The sequence below is a fragment of the Silurus meridionalis genome, chromosome 23, assembly GCF_014805685.1.
Source record: "Silurus meridionalis isolate SWU-2019-XX chromosome 23, ASM1480568v1, whole genome shotgun sequence".
NCBI lineage: Eukaryota > Metazoa > Chordata > Actinopteri > Siluriformes > Siluridae > Silurus > Silurus meridionalis.
Window position 1 is genome coordinate 16,623,348 of NC_060906.1, and position 25,350 is coordinate 16,648,697.

A 25,350-nucleotide genomic window follows, 5' to 3' on the forward strand; every position below is an offset into this window, starting at 1 on the left:
TACAATTGTGTGCCTCCAGCATTGTGGTGACAGTTTGGGGAAGAACCACATATGCTGAAAAAGACAAGTCGCCAATACCTTTGTCTTTTTAGTGTAATTATAGAATATTACTGTTTACTGTTTTACTCAGTATGAGCTTAGTGCTAATAATAAAGTGCCCATAAGTGTAGGTGGTCATCATTTGAGGTCATGAAGTGATGCACTGCACAGCACTGTCGAAAACACTACAAGATATCAACACTGAGCTGGTTAAAAGCCCAACTAGACTGCAACTGATAACCGCTTGTTACGTGTTGTACACAAGATAGAGAATGTACAAGAAAATAGATTAATTTAATAATAATTTACTCTGGGTGTCACCACCCTGGTCACCCTAAACAGCTCTGCTGATGATGCCCCTCTACTCAAACAGCTGTTTGCTGTGGTTCTCCATCTCTGCGGCAAAGACCATGTACACAGCAAAAACATCTCTCAAATCTTTTTTCACACCCGGAAAACAGTTTCATGATAAATTTAAAAACAAGTCAAACATTGCATACACAAAGCTGTTTCTTATGTGACATTACCTGGACATGTGAGAGGAGTTTGGCCAAGGAAACAAGTGTGCTCTTTCGCACATGTCCCTGGTGTTGACAGTGCCTCTTTGCCAGAATTACATCCTCCTCTTGATCCCATCTAAAGTTTTCCCATACACTTGAGCAGGATAAAAAAGGCCACATATAATAACAATTCACCAACACCTGAACAAGCCAACTTTTAGAAAACTAGCCTTGTTTCTTCTTCTTTTGGCTTTTCCCATTAGGGGTCGCCACAGCAGATCATCCGTTTCCATACCCCCCTGTCCTGTACATTTGCCTCTTTCAAACCAACTACCTGCATGTCCTCCCTCAAACCTCCTCCTTGGACTTCCTCTTTTCCTCCTTCCTGGCGGCTCCATCCTCAGCATTCTCCTACCGATACACCCCATGTCCCTCCTCTGCACATGTCCAAACCATTTCAATCGTGCCTCCCTCACCTTGTTTCCAAAACGTCCTACATGCGCTGTCCCTCTAATAAACTAATTTCTAATCCTGTCCATCCTCATCACTCTCATAACGAACCTCTTAACATGTAAAAAACAATCTGACCATCAGTCAGAACAAATCCCTGACTGTAACCCAGAAGCAATGACCATATACCCACTATTTTTTATGGTTAAGTTTTCACACCTATTAAAGCTAGTAAAACAATTGAAAACCCAGAAATAAGATGATTTTCTCACTATTAGAAAATAAATAAAATAAAAATTCACATTTATTAAATATATATCAATGAGTACAGAAACTGATGCATGCCTGTGTAATATACAGTTAGTAATGCTGTTATTAGAATAACTCAGCAATTATCATGTGAAGAAGAGCATTCTTTGTCTCCAGCTCTAAAATCCTCTCTTCTTTACTGCAAAACATTTTACACTAAAGATTTAATATGAGTTTCTTGGTGTTGAAGTATGGACAAGAAGCCATGTTGGTTCATTAGGCTTACTGACTGCTTACTCAGGTCAGAAATGATAGCTCAGTGGGTAAGGTGTTGGTTTACCGATCAGCAGTTCCCCAAAAGGTTTTGGATTCTAGCCCTGCCATCTAGGGTTCTAGCCCTGCCATCGCAAAGCTTAATTATTTATTTATTTATTTTTTTAAATCCAATAGTTTGTCTACTTTGTTGCATTAATCTGTAAATCTATTTGTTTATTAAAGATACCTGTTGAAAACATTGCTTTATTTCTTTGTCTTATTCAAAAGACTTATTTGGCCTATGTTTAATGAGTTTCTTGGTGTTGCAGTATGACCAAATAGCCATGATATTTCATTAGGGTTATAGACTGCTGGCGCAAGTCAGAATTGATAGCTCAGTGGGTAAGGTGTTGGTTTATCAATCAACAGCTCGCCACAAGGTTGTAGGTTCAAGCCCCACCATCGCAAAGGCTAGATTTTTATTTATTTTTAAATCTAATAGTTTGTCTACTTTATGGACAAGAAGCCATGTTGGTTCATTAGGCTTATTGACTGCTGATAACTCAGTGGGTAAGGTCTTGGTTTATCAATCAACACCTCCCCACAACATCATGGTTTCTTGTCCATAAGCCAGAATCGATAGCTCAGTGGGTAAGGTGTTGGTTTAGCAATCAACAACTCCCCTCAAGGTTGTGGGTTCAAGCCACAGCATTGCCAAGGTTTAATTTTTATTTTTATTTTGAAATCCAATAGTCTGTCTACTTTGTTGCATTAATCTGTAAATCTATTTGTTAATTACAGAGACCTGTGGAAAAGATTGCTTTATTTCTTTGTCTTAATTAAAAGACTTGTTTGGCCTACTTTTAATAAAAGTTACATCGTGTTGAAGTATGGAAAAGAACCCATGTTGGTTCATTAGGCTTATTAACTGCTTTCACAAGTCAGAGTTGATAGCTCATTGGGTAAGTTGTTGGTTCATTAGGCTTACTGACTGCTTGAACAAGATAGAAATGATAGCTCAGTGGGTAAGGTGTTGGTTTACCAATCAACAGCTTCCCCCCGCGGTTGTAGGTTCAAGCCTCGCCATCGCCATGCTTGCTTAAGTCAGAAATGATAGCTCAGTTGGTAAGGTGTCGCTTTACTGATTAGCAGCTCTCCACAAGTTTGTGGGGTCAAGCCCCAGCTTTGCCAAGGATTAATTTTTATCTTTATTTTGAAATCTAATAATTTGTTTACTTTGTTACATTAATCTGTAAATCTATTTGTTAATTACAAAGACCTGTTGGAAACATTGCTTTATTTCTTTGTCTTTTTTTAAATACTTGTTTGGCATACTTATAATATGAGTTACATGGTGTTGAAGTATAGACCAGAAGCCATGTTGGTTCATTATGCTTATTGACTACTTGAACAAGATAGAAATGATAGCTCAGTGGGTAAGGTGTTGATTTACCAATTAACCGCTTCCCCCTACGGTTGTAGGTTCAAGCCTTGCTATCAAAAAGGATAATTTTTTTTTGAAATCTAATAGTTTATCTACTTTGTGATAATAAAACTGCTCATTTGAAGAATTTCACTGAGTTCTGACTCTGAACTTAGTTGTCATTTTACTGTCACCGAGTTTGTGCTCTAGAAGGTATACCTCATGCGCAAAAATGTAATCTCTGTCAACAATATGTGGCATTTTATAGCACTTAATAGAATATGGGAGTAGAAATGCCACCAGCCAATACAAAGATTAAATACTTTCTGATATGGCTGACACACAGTCATACTGTCATCTATCATGCATTATTTAGTAAAAATTGTTACCATAATGTACTCTTACAGGCATCCAAAATCTAATACATAAATCCTCTGTTTTTATTTCTTTCTGCCTAAATACATCATAATCGTAAATAAAGGTGAGTGCCATTACTTGCTATGTAGGTTTTGGCGCCATCTAGTGGCTACTGTTCCATTTGAGTTATTTTGAGCGCTTTCACAAATAAATACATAGTACATTTTCCACAAAAATATATTTTTTAACTACACCTACCAAAATAAATGTCCTCTAAGTGTTTTATGTCAAAAACAACGTATGAACAATTGTGGCTGATTACTTAAAGCGTTACAAATATTTCAAGAGGCTAACTGTAGAGCAGGGGTGTCAAACTTAATTGCACAGGGGGCCAAAACTTTTGCTTTCCATAAAAATATATCCCGTCAAAATTATACTAGTTTGAACTATGAACATGCTGCAAAAAAAAAAAAACCCTGAAAGAATAAATAAACATTGTGCTTTTAAGTAAACAAAATAACAACAAATCAAAACAATAAGATTTCTTTGCTCCTATGCAATAATAAAAAAATAAAAAAATAATTTAAATAACTTTAATAAAATATTTTGCTCTCCATAAAAATATCTCCTGTCAAACACCAGACATCTCACAGCTTCATCATGCAGCTCTTCAGAAACGCTCCCTCAGTAAATAACTGGCTGATGTGACTCTGATTTCTCCTCTGTTTTCACACCAGCTTCACTTTGTGATTTTGCTGTGGTGAAAAACATCTGCTGAAATGTCAGATTCTTCTTTAACTCTTCTACTTTCTGTATCTTCTGCTCTGCATTCAGGTTTTTCAGCTTATCCTGATGTTTTGTCTCGTAGTTCCGTCCTAGATTCAATTCCTTAATTACAGTCACATTCGCTCCATAAATCAGACAAAGTTTTCAGAATCCACTTTTCTCTTCACCATTGTGAGGGGCTTCACAATAACTTTACAATAGGGTTAAATACATCAACAGAAGCTTGACTTGATTGACTCTGGAATTTTACTAGGTAGCCTTGCGTTCAACAAGGCAGACGAAGCGCTGCATTATGGGATATGTAGTTTGTGTTTATCAGTGCTGCATATCGCCGGGCCATTAATAACAAAAACAATCAATAAAAACAATAGATCTATATAAAAAGATCTTGAGGGGCCGAATATAATTTTACTATGCTGTAGAGGGTGTGCAGATAATTTCTAGAGAATAAGTGACAGAGTAAATGATACTTCAAATGACAATTATTTTTTGAAAAAAGAATAAAAGAAAGAACAGAAGAAAAAACTACATAGCTGGTACTTTATAGGCAGAACACTGATAATTATGTGATAAAAATTAAATATTCATAATAGAATTAGACAGATAGACAGACAGACAGACAGACAGACAGACAGATAGATAGATAGATAGATAGATAGATAGATAGATAGATAGATAGATAGATAGATAGATAGATATCACTGCAGTGAAATATGACATGGGTGATGATTTTTTTATTCTCTGAGAAGATACACAGCAGAGTTTAGCATGTAAACATGTTTTCCTTGAGCACATGAAGTATTTCATATACAGAATTCACCAGGCTGTGAAGAAGAAGCACAGGACTGAAGCTAATACAGCTTTATGGCACATTATAATATATAGGCTAAGGCAAATAAGTCTACGAAAGAAGACATTTCTTCATTGATAAATATCGTTCGTATCTGTAAATACTTGTAAAAGTAAAATTCGGACTTGGCAGTATAGTAAACAAAGCAGCTCTGTGCTACAGAAAGAATATAGAATAAAAGTTTCAGATAACTTTATTTAAATGGAATGTTTGATGGTAGAAGCTCTCATAGCTTTGTATTCAGATTTACATCTTATGATACCCAGAGTGAAAGCTGTGGTTTACATCTACAATCAAAACATTTCTATTATTATTTATAGAGATAAAATGGATGGTTATTGTTACATTTTAATTTAACAATATTCTATCATTTTTATTATCTACCAAATCCAGTCTTGCTCAGCTTACCCCAAGCATTACTAATTACGTAAACATGTACATGATTTTCTATGAAGGTAACAGTGTTTATTGATTCAAACTCAAACATACCCCATTCAGTAACTATATGAGATGAGCGAATTATAAAAAAAATATACCATATATTTTCCACAATATAATTTAAACACAATTACAACAAATTAATGTAAGTTTGTAAGACCTGAGCCAGTTTCCTGGAACAGCAGCTGGTTTGCACATGTATGTTTGAGGATGTCTTAAATTCTCTCCACACACATAGCGATTCCCATTCCTCCTCCAATACACAGTGCAGCAACACCCTTCCTGCCTCCTGTTCTCTGAAGTGCATGGAGGAGGGTCACCAGCACCCTGCAGCCAGACATACCCAGAGGATGACCCAGAGAGATAGCGCCACCAGACACATTAACCTGCAACAGGAAAACAAGCACAACCATTAGTACAATGGACATGAATACAAATACATACTCGAGACACATGGGAGTGTGGCAGTGCAGGGTTTTTTTTTTCCCCCACACAAAATTTTAAACAGGTAAAAATCACAACAAAACTCAAGAAATAGCACATACTGTTCTGAGATTGAAACGATTATTATGATGCAATGCACAAGAACATTAAGGTCAGAATAGTTGCCACTTCTTCTAAGAAACAGGTTTGTCATTAGTTTCTATGAATCTACTAGGATTCTATATTTGCTATGAATCAGTGACAAACTACTAGGGTTCCCACATTGACATCTTAAGTACAGCACTTAATAACAATGAATGTCTAAGTCTCATTGTTGCTTCTGTAAATAATATCACCATGAATGCTGTAGGTTTGTATACAAGAACTGCTGCTGTAATCATAAATCCTCCAACCAAGGACTCATATTTTCAAAATGCTCACATTGGAAATCCTTTTGGAATGACACAGGAGAATGGGTTCACATTTTAGTCTGATTCCACTCAAGGTTTTTCTCCTCATATCAGGCATTTTTTGTTTTTGCTAGCTTTTCTTTGTGTTATCCGGTTCACTCATTAAGTATCTACAATTACATCTGAATTTCTGGAAAGCAACATTGTGGCCATGACTATTCGTAAAAAAGCTATTAGTTCCAATTAACGCTGCTTATGTGCTTCAAGTGGAGCGAATAAAATAAAATAAACAACCTTGTCAGGGTTCAGGCCAAGTTCCTGAAGTACTGCAAGACACTGAGCAGCGAAGGCCTCGTTGATTTCATACAGATCCACCTCAGGCAGCTGCCAACCAGCCTTCTCTGTCTAGTGAAACAGAAAACGCAATTTGGATTTACACTTATATCATTAGGTGAAACCATGTGTATGTATGAGGGTTGTCAAAATCAACGCAAATTCATTTTAACGGCACAAATTTTATTATCGCGTGATTAACGCGCCGCACGTTTCTGCTTAACCGTTTTTATTATAAATATAAATAAATAAATATAACTGAGGCGAAATTGAAACCTTCAACGCAACACCCATTTATTCACAACGTCCTTTCTTTACTCAGACATGAAAAATAACGCCACTAAAAAATTTTTTTGCTTTTTTGTAATCACTAAACATTTCTTCTAATGATGCTCAAATCAAGCACCAAAAGCCACCATGGTGCACACGTCCGCCAATTAAAAGCTCCCGTGTGGAAACAGAGCAAAGGTCCTGTTTCTTGTCATATGATAATTTACGTAATTTAAAACGGCATGATTACTTTTAAAACATTTACAAGAATATTTTGCCTTAATGCACTATGTTGAGTTTGATTTCACTAATAATAAACATACATTTGCATAGAGCATCCATATTTGTTGGCCATGTCGAACAAATAAAAATGTGCAATAAGTTGCGATTAATCACAAGTTAAATATTTTAATCAATTGACAGCCCTATATATATATATATATATATATATATATATATATATATATATATATATATATATATATATGTGTGTGTGTGTGTGTGTGTGTGTGTGTGTGTGTGTGTGTGTGTGTGTATGCATTTATATAAATGCACCAATGCATATTAAAAATATAATTTCATACCCGTAAATGCTTCAAAAATTAATAAATCGTTTATTCAGATAGACATGTTAGAATAAAGGTCGACATTTTGCTAGTCATCTGTGGACTGTAAAGAACACTCACTGCTTTTCTGATGGCTGAAATTGGCCCTGTGCCCATGATGGATGGATCAAGGCCAGTCTGAGCCCATGAGACTATTCGTGCCATTGGATGCAGACCACGCCTCTGAGCCTCTGATTGGCTCATGAGCACAGTAGCTGCAGCCCCATCATTTATTCCTATAAACGACAAAGCAGACACCAGATAACATTTGCCGTAGAAAATGCACAAAAGATGAAAGACAGATTTTGTAAGTGCAAAATTGTGTTTCTGAGTAACAATTAAGAGGTGAATGAACTCTGGGTTATTTAAGCATCAGTCCTGTTTATTTACCTGATGCATTGCCAGCCGTGACTGTGCCGGACCCGTCCTTCAGAAAACAGGGCTTCAGCTTGGACATGGCATCAGTGTTGCTTCCGTGGCGAGGAAATTCATCAACTTTTACTTCTACTGGACCTAATATAATAATATAATATAAAAAAAATGCACTGTGACCAGCACAGCAAAGACAACAATCTATTTTTTAATGATTGTGACACACTTAAAATTATATCTAAATGGTTAGATTTGACATTTCATCTTGATACTTCATTTAATAATTTTTCTCACTCAAAATTCAGTCTTTTTAAAATGAAGTGCTCTTTTGATTGTTTTTAGCCAAAAAAAAAATCTATAAAAAGTAAAATGCAACATAACTAAGGTACAGGCACAGAGTGTTACCTTTCCTTGAAGGTAAAGTAACTGGAACAATCTCCTGGTCAAAGTAACCAGCCTTCTGAGCCACCTCAGTTCTGCTCTGTGAGGTGACAGCATACTGATCCTGAGCTTCACGGGTCACACCCCACTGCTTAGCCACGTTCTCCGCTGCAGAGAGACAACAAGCCTTAAAAAATTCATTGGTCTATAGAGTGGATTTATAATATTTCAAACACATTTGTTTATCGTGCACTTTGCTTTTCAAGCATCATTCCAAAGTACAAAAAGATTGGGAAATGTCAGTGTTGGTCAGACATACCCGTGATACCCATGTGGCAGTTGTGAAAAGCATCTGTGAGTCCATCAGCCACTATAGAGTCCTGTAGGGTGGCATCTCCCATCTTTATTCCTGACCTCATCTGCATAGTGTGAGGTGCCTATGAACCAAAGAGTAAAGAGGAGCCTCCATTTAATAAAGTATGTTGTAATCCAAAATACATCAGTAACAGTCTAAAATAAGGTAGCGGTCTTAGTACATGCAATTCCTTTCTTAGAAAGGACTGTAAAAGAAGTTTGAACAATCATATCTTTTCATGCTTAGCCACTTTAAATGACTACTTGACCACTTTTTTTTATTAGAAGTACATATATTGAAAATATCTTTGCTCAGGAACACTGAAATACTGGTTTCAAAAACCAAATTGTGAGGTCATTCAATGATGCCAAATCTACAAATCATCCAGAAACTAAATTAGCAAAGATTTCTAACAAACTTCTTTCAATTTGTCATTACGGGGTATTGTTTGTAGAATTTCGAAGAAAATAATAAATGCAATCCATTTTGGAATAAAACTGAAACATAACAAAATGTGGAAAAGGTGAAGCGCTGTGAATACTTTCCGGATGCACTGTAAGCCCTTACTTACCCGGCTCATGCTCTCCATGCCCCCTGCCACCACTACTGTGGACTCTCCCATTATGATGGACTGAGCTCCAAGACACACAGCTTTTAAACCAGATCCACACACCATCTGACAGCTCCATGCAGGCACAGGGTACGGGATTCCTGCACCAACACTAGCCTGCCGTGTGGGGTTTTGTCCATGGCCTGGGAACAGCAAATGCAAAGAGTAAGCATTGAACAAGCATTCTTTCAATTCCACTGTATTAAATATTACTAAATCTGACACTGTGTACTTTGTTGGTAATTTAATAGTGGCCCAAGTTCTATGGGTTTTGCGGCAAATGTACTGAAATGCAACAATTAAAAATAGAGTTAAACATCAGATTTAACATCTACACAGGAATCAAAGGTCTTTTTTTCACATCCTCAAATCACTGGTTAAATTAACATAATGCTACGGTAAAATAGTGTGTTTGGGTGCAAATCCTATGCAGTTAATACACACTACAATTTTACAAGATGAATAGCTTGATAAATAAATTATGCAGTAAACATATTACCTGCAGTGAGGACGTGTCCCATGATGACCTCAGATACCTCATCAGGCTTTACATCAGCCCTCTTTAGGACATCCTTAATGACCACAGCGGCCAAATCAGAAGGTGCCACACTGCTCAGTGCCCCATTGAAGGACCCTTAAAAGACGCAAACATGGTTCTGTGTCAAACTTTGTTTTTTTTTTTTGTTATTTAAACCATAAAAAACTACAACCTTTATAATGCACTTATACACTATAATAAAAACATGTAATTTACAGATTACAATTACAAAGATCAGTGAAAATGACTGTCGGTGTTCCTTATAGACTTTAACATTTATGCATTGATAACTCATAGAACCTCTACTGTAATTACACGATCAACAGTGTGCCTGCTTACTATTTTCTAATGAACTGCCATAGTAAACTTTATTCAGTTTAGGAAATAGGAGATATATCTCTACTTATAAAGGCTTTCAATCGCTGCAATTAAATCACGATTGTCATAAATTTACTCGTGATTAATCGCAACTTGATCGCACATTTTTATTTGTTCAAAATGTACCTTATAATTTCTAATTTCTCAGATTTTATATTTATTTATTTATTCATATATATATATATTTTTTTTTTTTTTAGCCGTCCTACAAATGAGCGCTGCATTAATCACGCGTTTATAAAAAGAGTGCTGTTCAAATGAATTTGTCTGTATTTTATACATGGAAAATGACATAAGTTATCTGAAGTAATTAAATACATTTCAAGTGTGTTTTGGTTTTCAATTGAATGCATAATTATAAATGTAATATATTAGTGAACAAATAAGATGCTCAAGTGTTAAACAGTTTACTACAAAACCACAAGCACGCAGTATGATCTACTGTCTACTGTGTCTACTGTCTCCTACAGCCACTGCACTGCATCCCTCACTGCTGATTTAAACAGCGCGAGCGCTTTTCCCTCTGGTGACCTGGCTTTGGCCAATCACGAGATGCAGCTCGTGCGCGGCCCTACAGGAAATCAACCAATCAGTACTAGAGAGACCAGTGCGCGAGCGTGACTCAACCAATCAGAGCTCGTTTCTGACCGTCCAGGGCAGGGAACTGCAGTGTCGGATGACGAGCTCATACTACACCGCGCTGGCGAACTCACACAATACAGCAAGATCATTCAAATCAATACTCGGATCCAGCGTTTAGATAAATCACAATTCATTATTAAAATCATTGTTTGATAATAATAGAGCAGTGAAATAATTACCAATAGGCGTCCTGGCAGCAGACACGATCACTATGGTGTTCATTTCACTCGGTGGGGGTGCGGCTAACTTTCACAGCCGGAATCGCACTACTGTATATACTCTCTTCTCTTCCCTTCCTTTCTCTTCCCACACGGTGTGTTTACTGAACCCACCCCTGGGAGGATCTTGAAGAGCTTTATTGATTTAATGAAACTGGTCTTTGACAAGAGGGGAAAATCCGCCAAGAATTTCAGAAACCTCGTTTTCAGCGCCATCTAGCGGCCTGGATGACAGCACATGAGAGACTTCATACTTAACTCGGTGGATCCCAACCTCACACGCGTCCCTCTTCACAGAAACTACATCCTCGACCTAGTAGATCCCAAACTTACCCGTTATTTTCCACAAAGAAAACTTCGTCCTTGTCCTAACCTAGATCCCAAACTCACACCCATCTCTCTGCAGAGACTTCATCTTTAAGTTAATCTACACCAATCTTTCAAGATACTTTATCCTTCACCCAACGGATCCCAAACTCATCTCTCTAGACCGAAATGCAAGACTGATTTAAAAAAGAAACTTTCTGCAACCGTGTGATATGGATGCATTATTCATGTGATTTCTGAGGGTCATCGCTGTTGAAAGAGCTACTAGTGATTTTTTCTGGATGGCTGAATTGCTTTTCATGACTGATATTTTCAACATGAACCTATGAAAAATTGTAGTATGAAAAAAAAAAGAAACAAATTGATTCCAGGATCATATTAAAAGCCTTTATTGATATTTGGTCAGTACACGAAATGAATTGAAATCAGAATATGAATCCAACAAGATACATCTCTGAAAAACTACCCACAAAGTAAACAAAAACTCAGTTTTCCACGGGGATGAACAGAAAATGTTTTTAATAATATTTATCAAGTAACTAAGGACATTCTGAAAAGCATAGCAAGTAAAGAACTTGCCTCCTGACTTAATTGGATTTTATGGTGCAACAGAACTTGTTTTATGACTTGTTTCAGTTTAATGAACAAAATGACACAAAAAGGTTGAGCTGCTATTAGAGCACATTTTAAAACCTTAAAACATCTGATATTTATTCTCATGCTGCTCATTTGTTATTCAATTCTTGTACTGCTCAACATAATCAGCTATGTAATAATGCAAAATAACAGTTATGAATGGAAATGGCTAAAAAAACAAAAACCAAAAAAAAACAAAACATGTATATCTGATTTTTAATTCCTGAAGCAAAAACCCCCAACAAAAACTAACTGGCCTTACATGTGTGGCTTGTTTTTGCTCGCCATGAGTGTATATAAAAAAAACAAAATAAAACAAAAAAAATTAAAGGATTACAAAACAGACCCTGTGGGGGGGTTGGAGGCAGTTGAAGCAGCAGCTGCAGAGTCCAGCCCATTGTGAGTGGTGTGGTGTGTGCCTGTTGTCCTGGTGCTCTTAGAGACAGCTGCAGCATCGTGGGAATCGGTGTTGGAGTCTGTGTCATTTGAGTGTTGAGTCATTGATGCCTCGCTGCCTGTCGGAGAGTCCACACTCTCATAACCTGCGCTCAGAGTCCCGTAGCCATCCCCTGTGCCATGGCTCACTGCACCCTCAGAGTGGTTTGACAGTTTGGCTCCTCCCCCATGGGCAGGACTGGAAGTACAGGGTGACCCTGGATAATCCTCATCTGCACTGCTTGCCTCCCGATATGGGCCAGAGCTGGACAAAGCTCTCTGGGTAGAGCCATTGGACGGACCATTGAAGACACGGCTGCAGTCTTTTGCCCCAGTGGAGTTGCTGGAGGGGGTCGTTTCAGGTTCAGCAGAAGGCTCGGTAGCGCTGGATGGAGAAGCAGCAGTCCTGCTTGGACCTGCGCCACTAGAGGTACCCACAGCCTGTGTTTGCTGAGACAGCTGCTGCTTGGTTTCCTTCAGCTGCTGCTGGAGAACCAGGATAGTGCTCTGCATGCCTTCCACCTCCTCATCCAACTGAATGATAAAGTCGTTCAACTCTAAATAACAAAATATAGGAGTTTAAACAAAATCATAGGAACCTTTCTTGTCATGGTGGTGTGTCACAGACCGAAATAGATCACACTAATTTGCATGTAATAAAACAAGAAGGCAAACTATGAATAATACATGTAAAAAGCAAGAATAAAAATCCCATTATACAAAAACAAAAAGTACTAATGGCAACTAATTTTTGTTTAACTACTATATAGACGATCTATTAACATTTAAGATATGCTTTTGAAATGTTAAATATAAAATAACATTGTTATAGACATTTGAACTTGTGCCTGCTTAAATCAATATTAAAATCTCATCAGTCCATCTGCTAGTAACAGCAATCATTCCACATAAACTATTTATTTTATGCACTCTTTTCTGATAAAGTTCAAACAATTATTTCATATGAAATAGCAGAAAACAGTGGCAGACACACAAAACAAGGTTCCTGAACTTCTGCTTTTGTTTTTTTTTAATAATAAAAAAATAAAATGAATTCCTCTCACCATCTTGGCTGCTCTTGAGCTCCTCGCTGTACTTTTTCTGCAGGGCAAGTTCAGCCTCCAGCTGGGCGATGCGACCCTGTGACAGCTGCCTGCCCAGCTCCTGGTTCTCCTGGATCAGCATGCGACACTTCGCCATCAGCTTCTTACCAGTCTGGCTGCAAGGGAGACAAGGCTAACATCACATGGTGAACAGAGCCACGAGCATAACAAGGATAGCTGGTGTAACTGCCGAGCAGCAGCAACACTACAGAATAAGATGCAGCACACCACATTGGTCATTAATCAAATGATCCAAGAAATTCAAAATGGTATGTGGATGATGAACAATTACGAGAAGCCCTAAAATGTACCAGGCATAAATCAAAACTCTACCAAACCATGGATTATTGACTGAACCAAAAGAATTCTCACAGTAACATTTGGCAGGTACCAATCAGAAATGCACACAAAGTCTAAAATATACAGGGTTTTTCCCCCTAAAGATGTTGTACCAGATCTCGGAACAGGTACCTAGCATTTTCACACAACACATCTATGTAAATACGTTGAACAGATATGTTTATTGTAAATTTGCCACAGTTGCTTAAGTTTGCTTTTTGTGTCAAATGCTACAAAATACCACGTGCCACACTCTGCCTACAGTATCCGAACAGTGAGGACCAAAACATAACACTAACTTATACATTATGTTTTGTGGGTATAAACAGGGTCATCACAAGTTACGTAAAGGACATTTCGTTCGCAGGACTATTAGTAATATGCAAAAATAGAAATGATGTAGATTAACTCTGCTGAACCTGTACCCCAGAAATAGTTGAACAGCAGTTTACAAAACAGTGGCAACACATTCTTAATTACTTTGCAAACATTTGACTAGAGGAAGTTACACTGATGTAGAGAAGTTAACATACTCAGTGTAAAAAGGTGCTGTAGTAAGTGCTCCAAGCTAAACGTTAACGAGTATAAACGCAACAGCGGCTGCTCAAAACCCTCTGACCAGAAAAAGAAATTCGAATCTTGGATAATGAAGATGAGAAGATAAATGTTTTGCTGAGATGATTACCGTGCAACCATGTGTAATGTGCTCTAAAGCCATTATACCCTCAATTTAAATGTGCAAACATCACCTAAAGTATTAAACTTAATGGTGAAGCATCAAAAACATTGACACTGAACAGCGCTGTAACGAAAAGATTTCACAAGAAAAAACACCTACAAAATGCAATTGTATTGATAAAACTTTGGACCTTAATATTGTGATCAAAACGACACAGCAGAATAGACATACATATAAACAGCTTTAGTAATCACCTAAGACACTTGGGCATTCACATTGAAATAAAAAGCTTGCACCTGCAGCAGTGTATTAGCAAATAGTCACATTAACACATCCTGTGTAAAGCCAATCATCATATCCATCCATCCCACACACACACACACACACACACACACACATACATACATACACCCAAACACTGCTGTAAGTGCAAAGAGCATTTCCAAGAACAAACAACATAAACAAAGCAAAAAAATATAAAAACTATAAACACAAAGAAAAAGAGGAAAAGTTAAAACACTGTACCGTCTCTTGTACCAACGAGATGGTTGTTAAACAATGTCTCTGTAGACCACAGGGTCTTACTCTTTCCCCATAGTATTACATCAAAGGCTCCTCCCCCAGAGTCTTATGATCAATAACTCCTCATCACATTACATCACTCTACTGTTCCCCTCCCCCAGGTATTTCCTATTTTGGTTTTACCGAGAGTCTTAACAGTTCTACACTGATGGGGTAAAAGATGAAAAATATGCATGTGCAACATATTCTTTTGGGTCATTTTTAAATGTTCAATCAGTGACTTTTAGACTACAGTTCAATCAGCTCCAGAGCAAATGCCTTGCTCAAGTCTCTCTCAATGGCCGCCAACGATTTATTAGAGCAATCTGTCTAACATAGGCTGCTGGGGGGATGGAAGAAGGGTTTGTTTCCGCTGTGACCACCTCTTCAGGAACAGTCCCGATTCCTTCAGGCCTCTGTACCATGAGGGGGTGTGGGGAAGAGAAAGCTGAAACAGAGTCACCTGACCAAAACTGGCTTTTCAGTTTCTGTTCTGTTTCACTTTTACATTACAGTATGATAATAGCAGCACAGAACAAGAGAAAAAAAGTGTCTTTCTGTGTTTTGCTTTTAAGTCTGAGTCTCGTTGTGAGCATATCATTTCAGTCTTCCCCCACCATTATTTGCACTCCTGCAGTGGAGAAAGTGAGGGGGTGAGTCAGGAAAGTCTTGACTTTTGTTTGGAGGGGGAGTTATTTTAGTTTACCTATCAGGTGTAAATTTCCAGGCACTCAATTCATTTTGGGCTTGCTCCAGTTTGTCTTTAGTCTGTTGCAGTTCAGCCTTCATTTTAAGGAAAAATAAGTTGATGGCTGGGTCCACCATGGAGGATCTCAGTTGAGCCACATTGGGTTGCTGCACTTGCTTCAGGTATTGGATCTGCGTCTGAATAGAGACAAACTGTGTTAGAAACTGAAAAATAATATCACTCACCTTTGTTATATAACAAAAAGACCAACCCGAGGAAATTTAACTAATAATTTCTGCAAACAAATTAGTGTGGAAAACCTCATTTGTGCTCCTAAAAATATTGTACAGGCGGGTAAATAGAAATTCATGTTAACTGCATTAACAGATTAAATAAAGCTTAAAAAAAAAAAAAACACAATGCAAAATATTACGGAACATCTACACAACACTAAAAGTTATAATTCTGTCAAAGCAGAACAAAAATACAACTGCATATGTCGTATTGCACAATATAATTTATATATATATATATAAATATATAATTTATATTTATTTATTCTTAGAGTTCACTACACAGTGAGCTTATTTATGAACTAACTTTCTTGGTACTGTTGTTTGGCATTAAACAGCTTGAAAATGTGCCCAAGCCAAGTAGAAATTGAGGAAAATTATTTCACCCTTTAAATGTTAGCAATTTGATATAAATCTTATCCCACCTCTACCTACAAAGTCTGACGAACCGAACTGTGGCCGGGGGAATTGTGTTGTAACAATACTGCATGCTTTAGACTCCAAAAAATATATTGGCCGGCAAACTGTTGAATGGTTGCCTTGTGTTTAGAAACTGCTCTGTAAACAAGAAAAAAAACTCTGCACAAAGTGTGAACCTAATAAGGTTTGTCCTTTCATATCAAAGCATTAAGACACCCCATAGGCAGCCTTTACAGTTAATATTTCTGCACTGTGGACTGATGCAACAAAAACATAACTGAAATAAATACAGAAAGTAAAGTACTTACTGTACATTCCTGCATTTCCTGTTCTTTTGTGGCCAGCCTCATCACCAGGATGTTCTCTCTGCGTGCAGACTCTTGCTGTTGTTGCTTCAGCTTCTCCTCAGACTCCTTAAGACCAGTCACATCATTGGCTATGGACATGAAAGGCAATCACTTTATACGGCCCACAAAAACAATATATTAAACCTACAGCAAAGATTACATTATTAAAATCGATCGAACGTGTAACATTATGAACAGTTTGCTCTGCATCAATGCATGCAAGGAACACTATCAAAACTTACTTACAATTTAGATCAGCGTATTTTGCTTCGAGCACCTGGACATAGGCTTCATGCTGTTTCCACCTAAAGAGGTTGAGGGAAGTATTAAGAACATTTTCAATTACGTTAAAGGATTTCAAGAAGAAGAACAATACCAAACACAATATAGCCTTCCTTACCTTGCACACAGCTCCTCCCTGGTCAGGGTCTTCATATCAGATTCACTAAGGCGAACCTGAAACAAAATAAATGTATTTATTAGCAGGCAGCACAGCAGCAGCTCTTTATTGGTCCTATTAGGAATTTGATTGCACAAATCAAGTACTGCATAAGAGTATTGCAAAAACAAAGGATGGAGACAGAGCAAGTATTTCAGCAGCCCACCAAAAAAAAAGGTTCTATACCACTCTTAAAAGAGAAAACACCCTAAAGGATGCTTTTGTGCTGTATTCTAAAGATTTGGATGCTCATGATGGTCAGAATACAGTACAAAAGCACTGCTGCAACACCCTAGAAGAGTAATGCAGCAGTGCTTTTGTACTGTATTCTGACAAAATCACGAGCATCCAAATCTTCAGCATTTGTACTAAAATATCTCTGCTCCTGTATCGAGACGCTGCATTGTGGAATTTCAGTCTCTAATTCTATGTAGGATCTCATTATTGAAGCTCAAATGCACAAGTAAGATTGTTGTACTGAGTATCAGTATGGGTGTGATTCAGCTGTCAGGATGAATCTGCAGTGCTGGAGTTACACAACAGCTCAATAAACAATAATGAATATTAAGTGAGTGACATTTCAGGCCAGATGCATCAGTGTCATTCATTTTTGCCCAATCAACAAAAATAGGTCCAAAAAAGGGCACAGTGGTGTAGTAATGCATGTAATACAGACTGACAGCCTGTCATTAGTGTGGTGATTTCAGTGCATGAACTATTGCTAAAATTGAAAGTGTGTATGTATATATATATATATATATATATATATATATATATATATATATATATATATATATATATACACACATACATACACACACACACACATATATACACACCACACACACACAGCTGATATCAAAAACCACTGTATCTAAAGAAGAATTGTCCATCTGGCACCTCATTTTAAAACACACAATCCCAATTTCTTTTACAGTAATTGTTTACATCTGGATCGCTTTGGGTGAGTGACAAATCTCTCAGTATAAGCATAATGAACGAGTGCACTTTTGCATGAACACCACTGCTTTACACACCTTCTTCGGGAGAGGTTCTTCATTAGTCATCTTGATCTCTGCAACAAAAAAAGAGAGGAAAAAAAGAATGAGAAATGAGCGTTACACACATTCGAGAAAAAGAAAAGAAAAAAAGCCACATCATGATTTCTGTCGGATTAAATTGCTACAAGTGCGTTCACACGTGTAAATGAAACCCGAAAAGTCGCCTCCTTCTCTACAATACAATGACTGCAAGCTTCGTGTGTGTGTGTGTGTGTGTGTTCCTCCTCTCAATCTACTAATCAATGGGCTATCCGCATCCCTGACGCGCTTTAACACTCTGGATAAAAACAATGTAACAAATAAAAAAAATAACCGACACAGAGTAAAGAGCAGTCCGCGATCATAAATCGGCTGCCCGCTCTGTTAGCGGTAACTCGGGTGTTAGCATTAGCATGGCTCCCGCAGCGCTGCAAAACAAGCGAACGAGCTGCAATCACACACCGAGTCCAAATTAGAAGCATTTTTACACACCGCTTCTCCACACATGCGCATAAAAGCCAACGGAGACGCTTAGTTTGGCCCTATACAGCCTGGTCTCCAGCGACCTGTCGGCTTCGTGTGTATTATCAGTTTCTTTGCTGTCACAAAATGGCGGAAAAAAAGGGGGAAGAGACTCTCTGAGAGCAGCGCCGCTCTCCTCGCCCATGCTCTTCACAAACAACGCCGACCCGCACCGTGTGATTATACTTACACGTCCCCCCCCGGGTGAGACCAAGACGACCCTCGTTTCCTTAGTATACGGTTACGACTTCGCTCCACGGCCAACGTTATTGACGTGATATGAAATTAAAAGTGAAGAGGAAATGTGTTCGTTTCAGAGCGATCTCGGCGCGTCCGCCATCACCGAGGAAAAAAACGACGAGGCTCCGCCGCCGAGCATCGCGCGAGCCCTACTGGTTGCCATGCTCCTGTCCCGCACGCGAATCCTCCCCTCATCCAGCGACCTGATTGGCTGCATCGCCGACGAACGGCGCGTGAGCGCCATCCGCTGGCCAATCGGTGCACAGGGGGGGCGGGATTAGCCTGAAAACGGACAGGGTGGTGGGTGGGTTCGGCGAATGAACGCGACTGGAGGAAGCCAGTGCGCATGTGCTCATGGGTGACCATACTTGTTGTCTTCGGCCATTAATAACAATAAAGGAAAATAACAACAAAAATACCTGAGTCAACAGATCATCTATATATTAAAACCATAAAATGTACTGCATCGACGCAACTAACGTTCACAAACAAGCAAGTAGCCCGTTTAGCTAACGGAACTAGCGAGATAGCTTTGATTAAAACAAACAAACAAACAAAAAAAAAAACCAAGAAGCAGCCATCTAATGAATGATCTTAGTAAAATCCGGATTCGTTAAAGAAATGGTAATCGCACACATACACACCATCGCACATGGTACTGCCAGTCTCCTCCACGCTCAGCGCCCACACTCCGTCTGCTACAATCAAACGTGCAAGCAGTCCGCAAATCTCGCAATATAATTTTGATACTGTTTAAAGGTAAAAGCAGCGCGGAAGCACACGAATTAAACAAATAACAACAATAATAATAATAAACCAACGGGAGCAAAAAGACAACTAACAGTAATAGTTGCATTAAATTAAAACGGAGTCGATTCGCTGATTTAAGCAGTAGGCAAGGAGAGTCGATTCCGTAAAATGAGTCGATTCTACACATGTTCGTGCATAAAGCGTTGTACAATTATAACTATTAGCTTTATGGAAATATATCAGAACTCATGTACTTGTAGACATTCCAAGTCAATGCTTGAATATCCCAAGGCTAACGTTAATTTATCTTCAGAAACTTTATATTTGGAAGTAACGAAGATTACACCTAAAATGACAAACATTATAGAGGTCTAGAAGCTCCTTGTCATTCATATTGTCATAATAAACAATAAACGTCTCTTAAGTCATTTCCTGCCCTGTGTTGAATAAGAAAAAAACATATATTGTATTGAATCGACTCGTTATAAGAGTCGACACCTCCGTATATGGAATCGAGTAGTCGTATGGATTTTGAGCGCAGGCACGGGGGGGGGATTCAGGGGTTCATTACAAGCACCATGCGTACAGTGTTTAGAAATAAAATTAGCACAAATCTAAAAGCGCATATTAACTAAATATTTACTTTCAATTGTCACATTGTAGTGGTCGCGACACGAACAGTGTGCACTGTAATATTTTATGTTTTTACTCTCCTTCCTTAGTACACAAAATGGTACATTCCGGTCAGGTTCAAGTTGAAACTTCAAGGGCAGGTTAGACGTAAAGTCAGTGTTACGTAGTTAACGCTGTAGTTCTCTGAGCTAGACGAAGAATTGAGAGCATGTTGAGCAGAATCGGACATGTTTGCAGGTAATGCCATAAATGTTGGCTAGACACGCAGAGTTGCAAAAGCCCTTAAAACATTGCTTTTTTTTTTTTGCTCGGTATTGCGTGGTATGTATTTATGGGCACTACGACATAAGCAGTTAGCCTGGCTAGCAGACGCCAGTAAATGTTGGCTAGTCACGCTGTTGCTATGTCCCATAGCGCAGGTTCTTTTCAACCCTTTATCCCTGTTTTGTTTTATTTTATTTTTATATTTCATTTAGTGTCAGTTGTTTAAAGAAAAGATCTGTTCCTTTAGATCCAGATTAGCAGTCTCTGGCTGGGATAGTATTGCAGCATGTAGATTAGTTAACAGAGAGTCAAGTATCTGAGGTCATGGTGCACAGTTTATTTTTTTTTTTTTTGAGGGTAGTGTTTGCACATAGGGATCCACCACTGATATGATCCTAATGGCATTCATCATCAACTGACATAAATGCAGCTTCAAGACAAGTTGCATTTTTGTATGCACAGCCTGTATTTTGGTGCTAAACATCACACAGGTTGGCTTCATGCAAGAAGAAAGTATGGATTGTTCAAATGCAGCTTCGGTATTTTTTGCTGATACCCTGTAGATCCCTACACATTAGGGATCTGTTAAACCCATTCACACACACTTAGGTTGTTATTTATACTCTGACTAAACATATACCAGTGTTTGCAGTTAGGATCTGCAATTTATATATTAATAGGCATATATAAATCCATTTGGCATATTTTATTTGTGTGTATGTACAGTCAACAGTTCAGATGTGCCTTTTCCTTCAGTGTTTCTGTATATTATTTATTTCATCAACATTGTACATATATACAGAAGACATCCAAACTATGAAAGAACTCCTGGAATTATGTGGTAAACAACCCAGAAAATGGTTTATATTTCACATTTTTAGTAGCCACATTAGAATTTTTATTTTTATTTATTTTAGTTTTTATAACAGCTTGGCACACTGATAACATTCTCTCATCCAATTCAGCCATTAGTCACCGGAAATGGGTTTCACTTCAAAAATGTGCCTTGTTAAGTTAATTTGTAGTGTTTATTGCCTTCTTCTAAGACCATCAGTTGTCTTGTGCAGAGGAAGGGTGAGTATAGAGTCGATAGCCCTATTAGTACTACTGTACAAATCCATATTATGGCAACGAACACTCAGTAAAGTAAAGAAAAAAAGACAGTCTGTCATTACTTTGGGAAATGGAAAGTAGTCATTCAGAAAAATCTTTAGCAATTTAAATGTGTCTCCGAAGCCAATCTCATGAAGACGGTCAATCGAAAGAAAGACCAAGAGCTACCTCTGCTGCAGAGGATACGTTTTTGAAAATTTCCAGCCTCTGTCGATTTACATAAATGTTTCTCTAAGTTCATATTTCAACATCCACTGTTGAAAGGAGATTGTGCGAGTCAGGCCTTCATGGTCACACTGCAACAAAGAAACCATTACAACATGCAGAAGCAAGCCTGGGCCAACAAACACAAGGCATGGACATTACATCAGTAGAAAATTGTCTTTTGGTCTGATGAGTCCAAATTTAAGATTATTTTCACTGCTGTGTCTTTGTTAAACATACAGAGGGTGAACGTAAAGTTCCTTCATGTGTGATTTCCACTGTAAAGCATGGAGGATTAGGGGTGTTGGTATAGAGGTGATTTGCTGGTGACACTGTTGGTAACAGTCAGACTTGAGGGCTACCACTTATTTTGCAGTGAAATGCCATCCCATTTGGTTTGCACTTAGTGGGACCATAATTCATTTTCTTATTTTCTACAGTACAATGACCTCAAACACATGTCTTGGTTATGTAAGAGCTGAAATGAGAGTGATTGAGTGTGGTGCATTAGATAACCTGGCCTTCACAATTACATGATCTGAATCGTTGGAGTGAAGGAAAAGCAGCCAACAAGCACTCAACACCTCTGAAAACTCCAAGATTTTGGGAAAACTATTCCAAGTTACTACCTTATGAGGCTGAGTGAGAGAATGCTAAGTGTGTGCAAAGCTGTCATCAAAGCAAAAAGTGGCTACTTTAAAGATTTGAAAGTATAAAACATATTCTGGGTTATTTACTGTAACATGTTTTTGTTTACTACGTAATTCCATAAGTGTTTGTTTATAGCTGGACGTCTTAAGTATTAATGTATAATGTTGAATCCCACTTTTCAAGTCCCACAAACATTTTACCGCACAGTTGTCTATTTTTTTGCACACAACAACTAAACCTAAAATAAAAACACAAGATTTTAATCAAATTCGTTATTTTTCATCATTTCATTTCTGTCCTGATGTTCATTGACTCTGTTAGGTGTGCTGCAGGCGTGAATCCCTTCCTGGGCATTTTGGCTTCCAGACAGAAGCACACACTTCCAGATCTGCCTTATGACTACGGTGCACTGGAACCTCACATTTCAGCTGAGATCATGCAGCTTCATCACAACAAGCACCATGCAACATATGTCAACAACCTTAACGCTACCGAAGAGAAATATCAAGAAGCTCTGGCCAAACGTAAATCAGTTTTGATCATATTTTAAAGCCTTTTTTTATTTTAGCTTCCGGTGCACTGTTTCCTTGATTTTGTTTTCTCTGCGTTAACAATTGTGTACAGGTGATGTAACAACACAAGTGGCCCTTCAGGCAGCACTGAGGTTTAATGGTGGTGGTCATGTCAACCACAGCATCTTCTGGACAAACCTGTCTCCGAATGGTGGAGGAGAACCACAGGGTCAGAGAGGCTGTTCACTTTCTTTTGCACTTGTTCACTTTAGCAAGCTATTGTATAGCCCTATATATCCATTGTTACTAAAGTAACTATTTTAAAATGACCAAAAAAATGCAAATACATGTTGAATTTTCTCCTAGGAGACCTAATGGAGGCCATTAAGCAGGACTTTGGCTCATTCCAAAGATGAAGGAGAAAATTACTTCTGCAACTGTGGCGTTCAAGGATCAGGATGGGGTGGCTGGGTTTCGATAAGGAGAATGGGAGACTGAGAATTGCAGCATGTGCAAACCAGGATCCTCTGCAAGGAACCACTGGTGAGAGTTCTGCGAAAAAAAAGTAATGGGAAGGAAATTTCAAAGGATAATCATAATACTATATCTTCCTGTCAACAAATCATCTTCAAACATCAGAACGACGAGCATATTACCGTTATTTGTATGTGGATTTAATGAGATACAGCTGCTATTGTGAAATAATTGGCAAGCTCCATTTTGCATTAGTTGATGTTTTGTGCATGTTGCGTGGTGATATAGAAATGATCCGGTCTGCATGTAATGTTCCCAGGCAGCAGCTCTCATTAAGTAGAATGACTTAACTGGTATAAGTAGCTAGAATTAAATTATAACATGCAGTTATCAGGGTGTTACAGCTTTCCAGGGCAACCTGGATGTAGTTAGCATCATTTTAACAATTTCTGCGGTATTTTAAGAAGAACTGTACAGCGCATTGAGAAATATGTTAACGTGTTTTCTACAGTTTGAATCACTATTGAGAAATAAGCACAAAAAGACAGTTATTTATTTATTAATTTTTTTTATTTTTCTATCTCTCCAGGTCTCATTCCACTGCTCGGCATCGATGTCTGGGAACATGCTTACTATCTCCAGTACAAAAACGTCAGACCCGATTATGTTAAAGCCATATGGAACATTATAAACTGGGAGAATGTTAGTGAGCGCTTTCTAGCTGCTAAGAAGTCAAACTAGCGCATCTCACTGGAGGATAATACATCTTCAAAATGCACAAACATCTCACCACCTAATAATGTCAAGTTCCGTAACCTTTAGTACAAAAGCAGAATGAATAGTTGGTCAGAATTTCTCAGACTTTCAAATCACTAAAGTGATGCAATATGTGTAATTAAACAATTATTTAAACTAATTTGGTAGTGTTTACTTTCTTTAAAACAGATCAAGTTCAAATGCAACATTAGTTTGGGATGGTTCGAAAGCTTTCATCACTTATGGCGTGCGTTCACAAAAGCTCAACATTTGGACTTAATCATCACTGCATGCCTCAGACATAATTATCACAAGGATTGGAAAATAGACCATTTTCTGTAAATGATGTCATACCTCTTGAGGTATGACCCATATGTAGACCTTTTGTGATGTAATCATACTTAGTGATACTTGACTGCTGTAGTTGAAATGGATTTCTGGCACAAAGAATAGATCAATCAGGCTAAAAATTAATTTTGACGATTATATGATTATATATGTCAATATAATAATTGTTTAGCATTATTTAATGCTTATCTACCACGAGGGGGCGCTGTGTACAACTGTTTGCGTTCATCTCAGTTTTTCAATTGAAGTTTCGATCTTTAAAGAAAAAGTACAACCAGTTGTCTGCAGATAGGATACTTACAGATGTATCTCTGCTTAATATATTTGTATTGTAAAAAAAACAAAAAAACTATTGTATTTGTCAGATTTTTACAGTGTTCCCCCGTTTACTAATGGATGGCAGTTAATACAGTATACTGTTGTCAATGTCTCAATAATTAAGTGAGAGAAAAGGAGGGTGAGGGAATGGGTGGAGGAGTTTTAGTCAACACTGCAATACTAATATGGTTCTTTTCTCGCTGTAGTTTTAAAAGAACTACGTTTAGATGTTTTATTGGAGTTAATAGAAAAATGATCAAATAACTTCCAGATGGTTGTTATAGAGTGTGCCAAGTCAGCCCTCCATCAACAATTAGAGCGTGTAAAGTGAAATCACATCTCTTCTTCCCATTTTTGTTCATTAATCCTTCCATAC

At 37.9% G+C, this 25,350-nt stretch overlaps 3 protein-coding genes across 5 annotated transcripts; 1 reads left to right on the top strand and 2 right to left on the bottom strand.

Moving 5' to 3' along the window:
• Positions 1-4,773: 4,773 nt before the first annotated feature.
• Positions 4,774-11,019, bottom strand: acat2 (acetyl-CoA acetyltransferase 2). The gene is made up of 9 exons (XM_046836384.1): positions 10,844-11,019; positions 9,606-9,740; positions 9,068-9,249; positions 8,461-8,578; positions 8,166-8,309; positions 7,779-7,901; positions 7,470-7,624; positions 6,475-6,585; positions 4,774-5,733 (listed from the first exon to the last, which is right to left on the bottom strand). Exons 1-9 carry the CDS (start codon positions 10,884-10,886, stop codon positions 5,563-5,565), a joined length of 1,182 nt encoding a protein of 393 aa, XP_046692340.1. The 5' UTR covers positions 10,887-11,019; the 3' UTR covers positions 4,774-5,562.
• A 563-nt stretch (positions 11,020-11,582) lies between these two features.
• LOC124377207 (WT1 associated protein) lies at positions 11,583-19,852 on the bottom strand. Of its 3 annotated transcripts, none has more exons than XM_046836587.1 (8): positions 19,596-19,852; positions 18,187-18,224; positions 17,111-17,166; positions 16,957-17,015; positions 16,672-16,799; positions 15,669-15,847; positions 13,345-13,499; positions 11,583-12,837 (listed from the first exon to the last, which is right to left on the bottom strand). In XM_046836587.1, the coding sequence occupies exons 1-8, from the start codon at positions 19,603-19,605 to the stop codon at positions 12,179-12,181; spliced, it is 1,284 nt and encodes a 427-aa protein (XP_046692543.1). In that variant the 5' UTR covers positions 19,606-19,852; the 3' UTR covers positions 11,583-12,178. The 3 variants fall into 3 exon arrangements, with proteins under 3 accessions (XP_046692543.1, XP_046692544.1, XP_046692542.1); XM_046836588.1 differs by lacking the exon at positions 19,596-19,852 and adding an exon at positions 18,902-19,350; XM_046836586.1 differs by lacking the exon at positions 19,596-19,852 and adding an exon at positions 18,682-18,875.
• Positions 19,853-20,418: 566 nt separating this feature from the next.
• sod2 (superoxide dismutase 2, mitochondrial) lies at positions 20,419-24,468 on the top strand. The gene is given in 5 exon segments (XM_046835600.1): positions 20,419-20,571; positions 22,888-23,090; positions 23,191-23,307; positions 23,445-23,621; positions 24,142-24,468. Coding segments are annotated over 5 exon segments (678 nt in total). The 5' UTR covers positions 20,419-20,542; the 3' UTR covers positions 24,294-24,468.
• Positions 24,469-25,350: the final 882 nt, after the last annotated feature.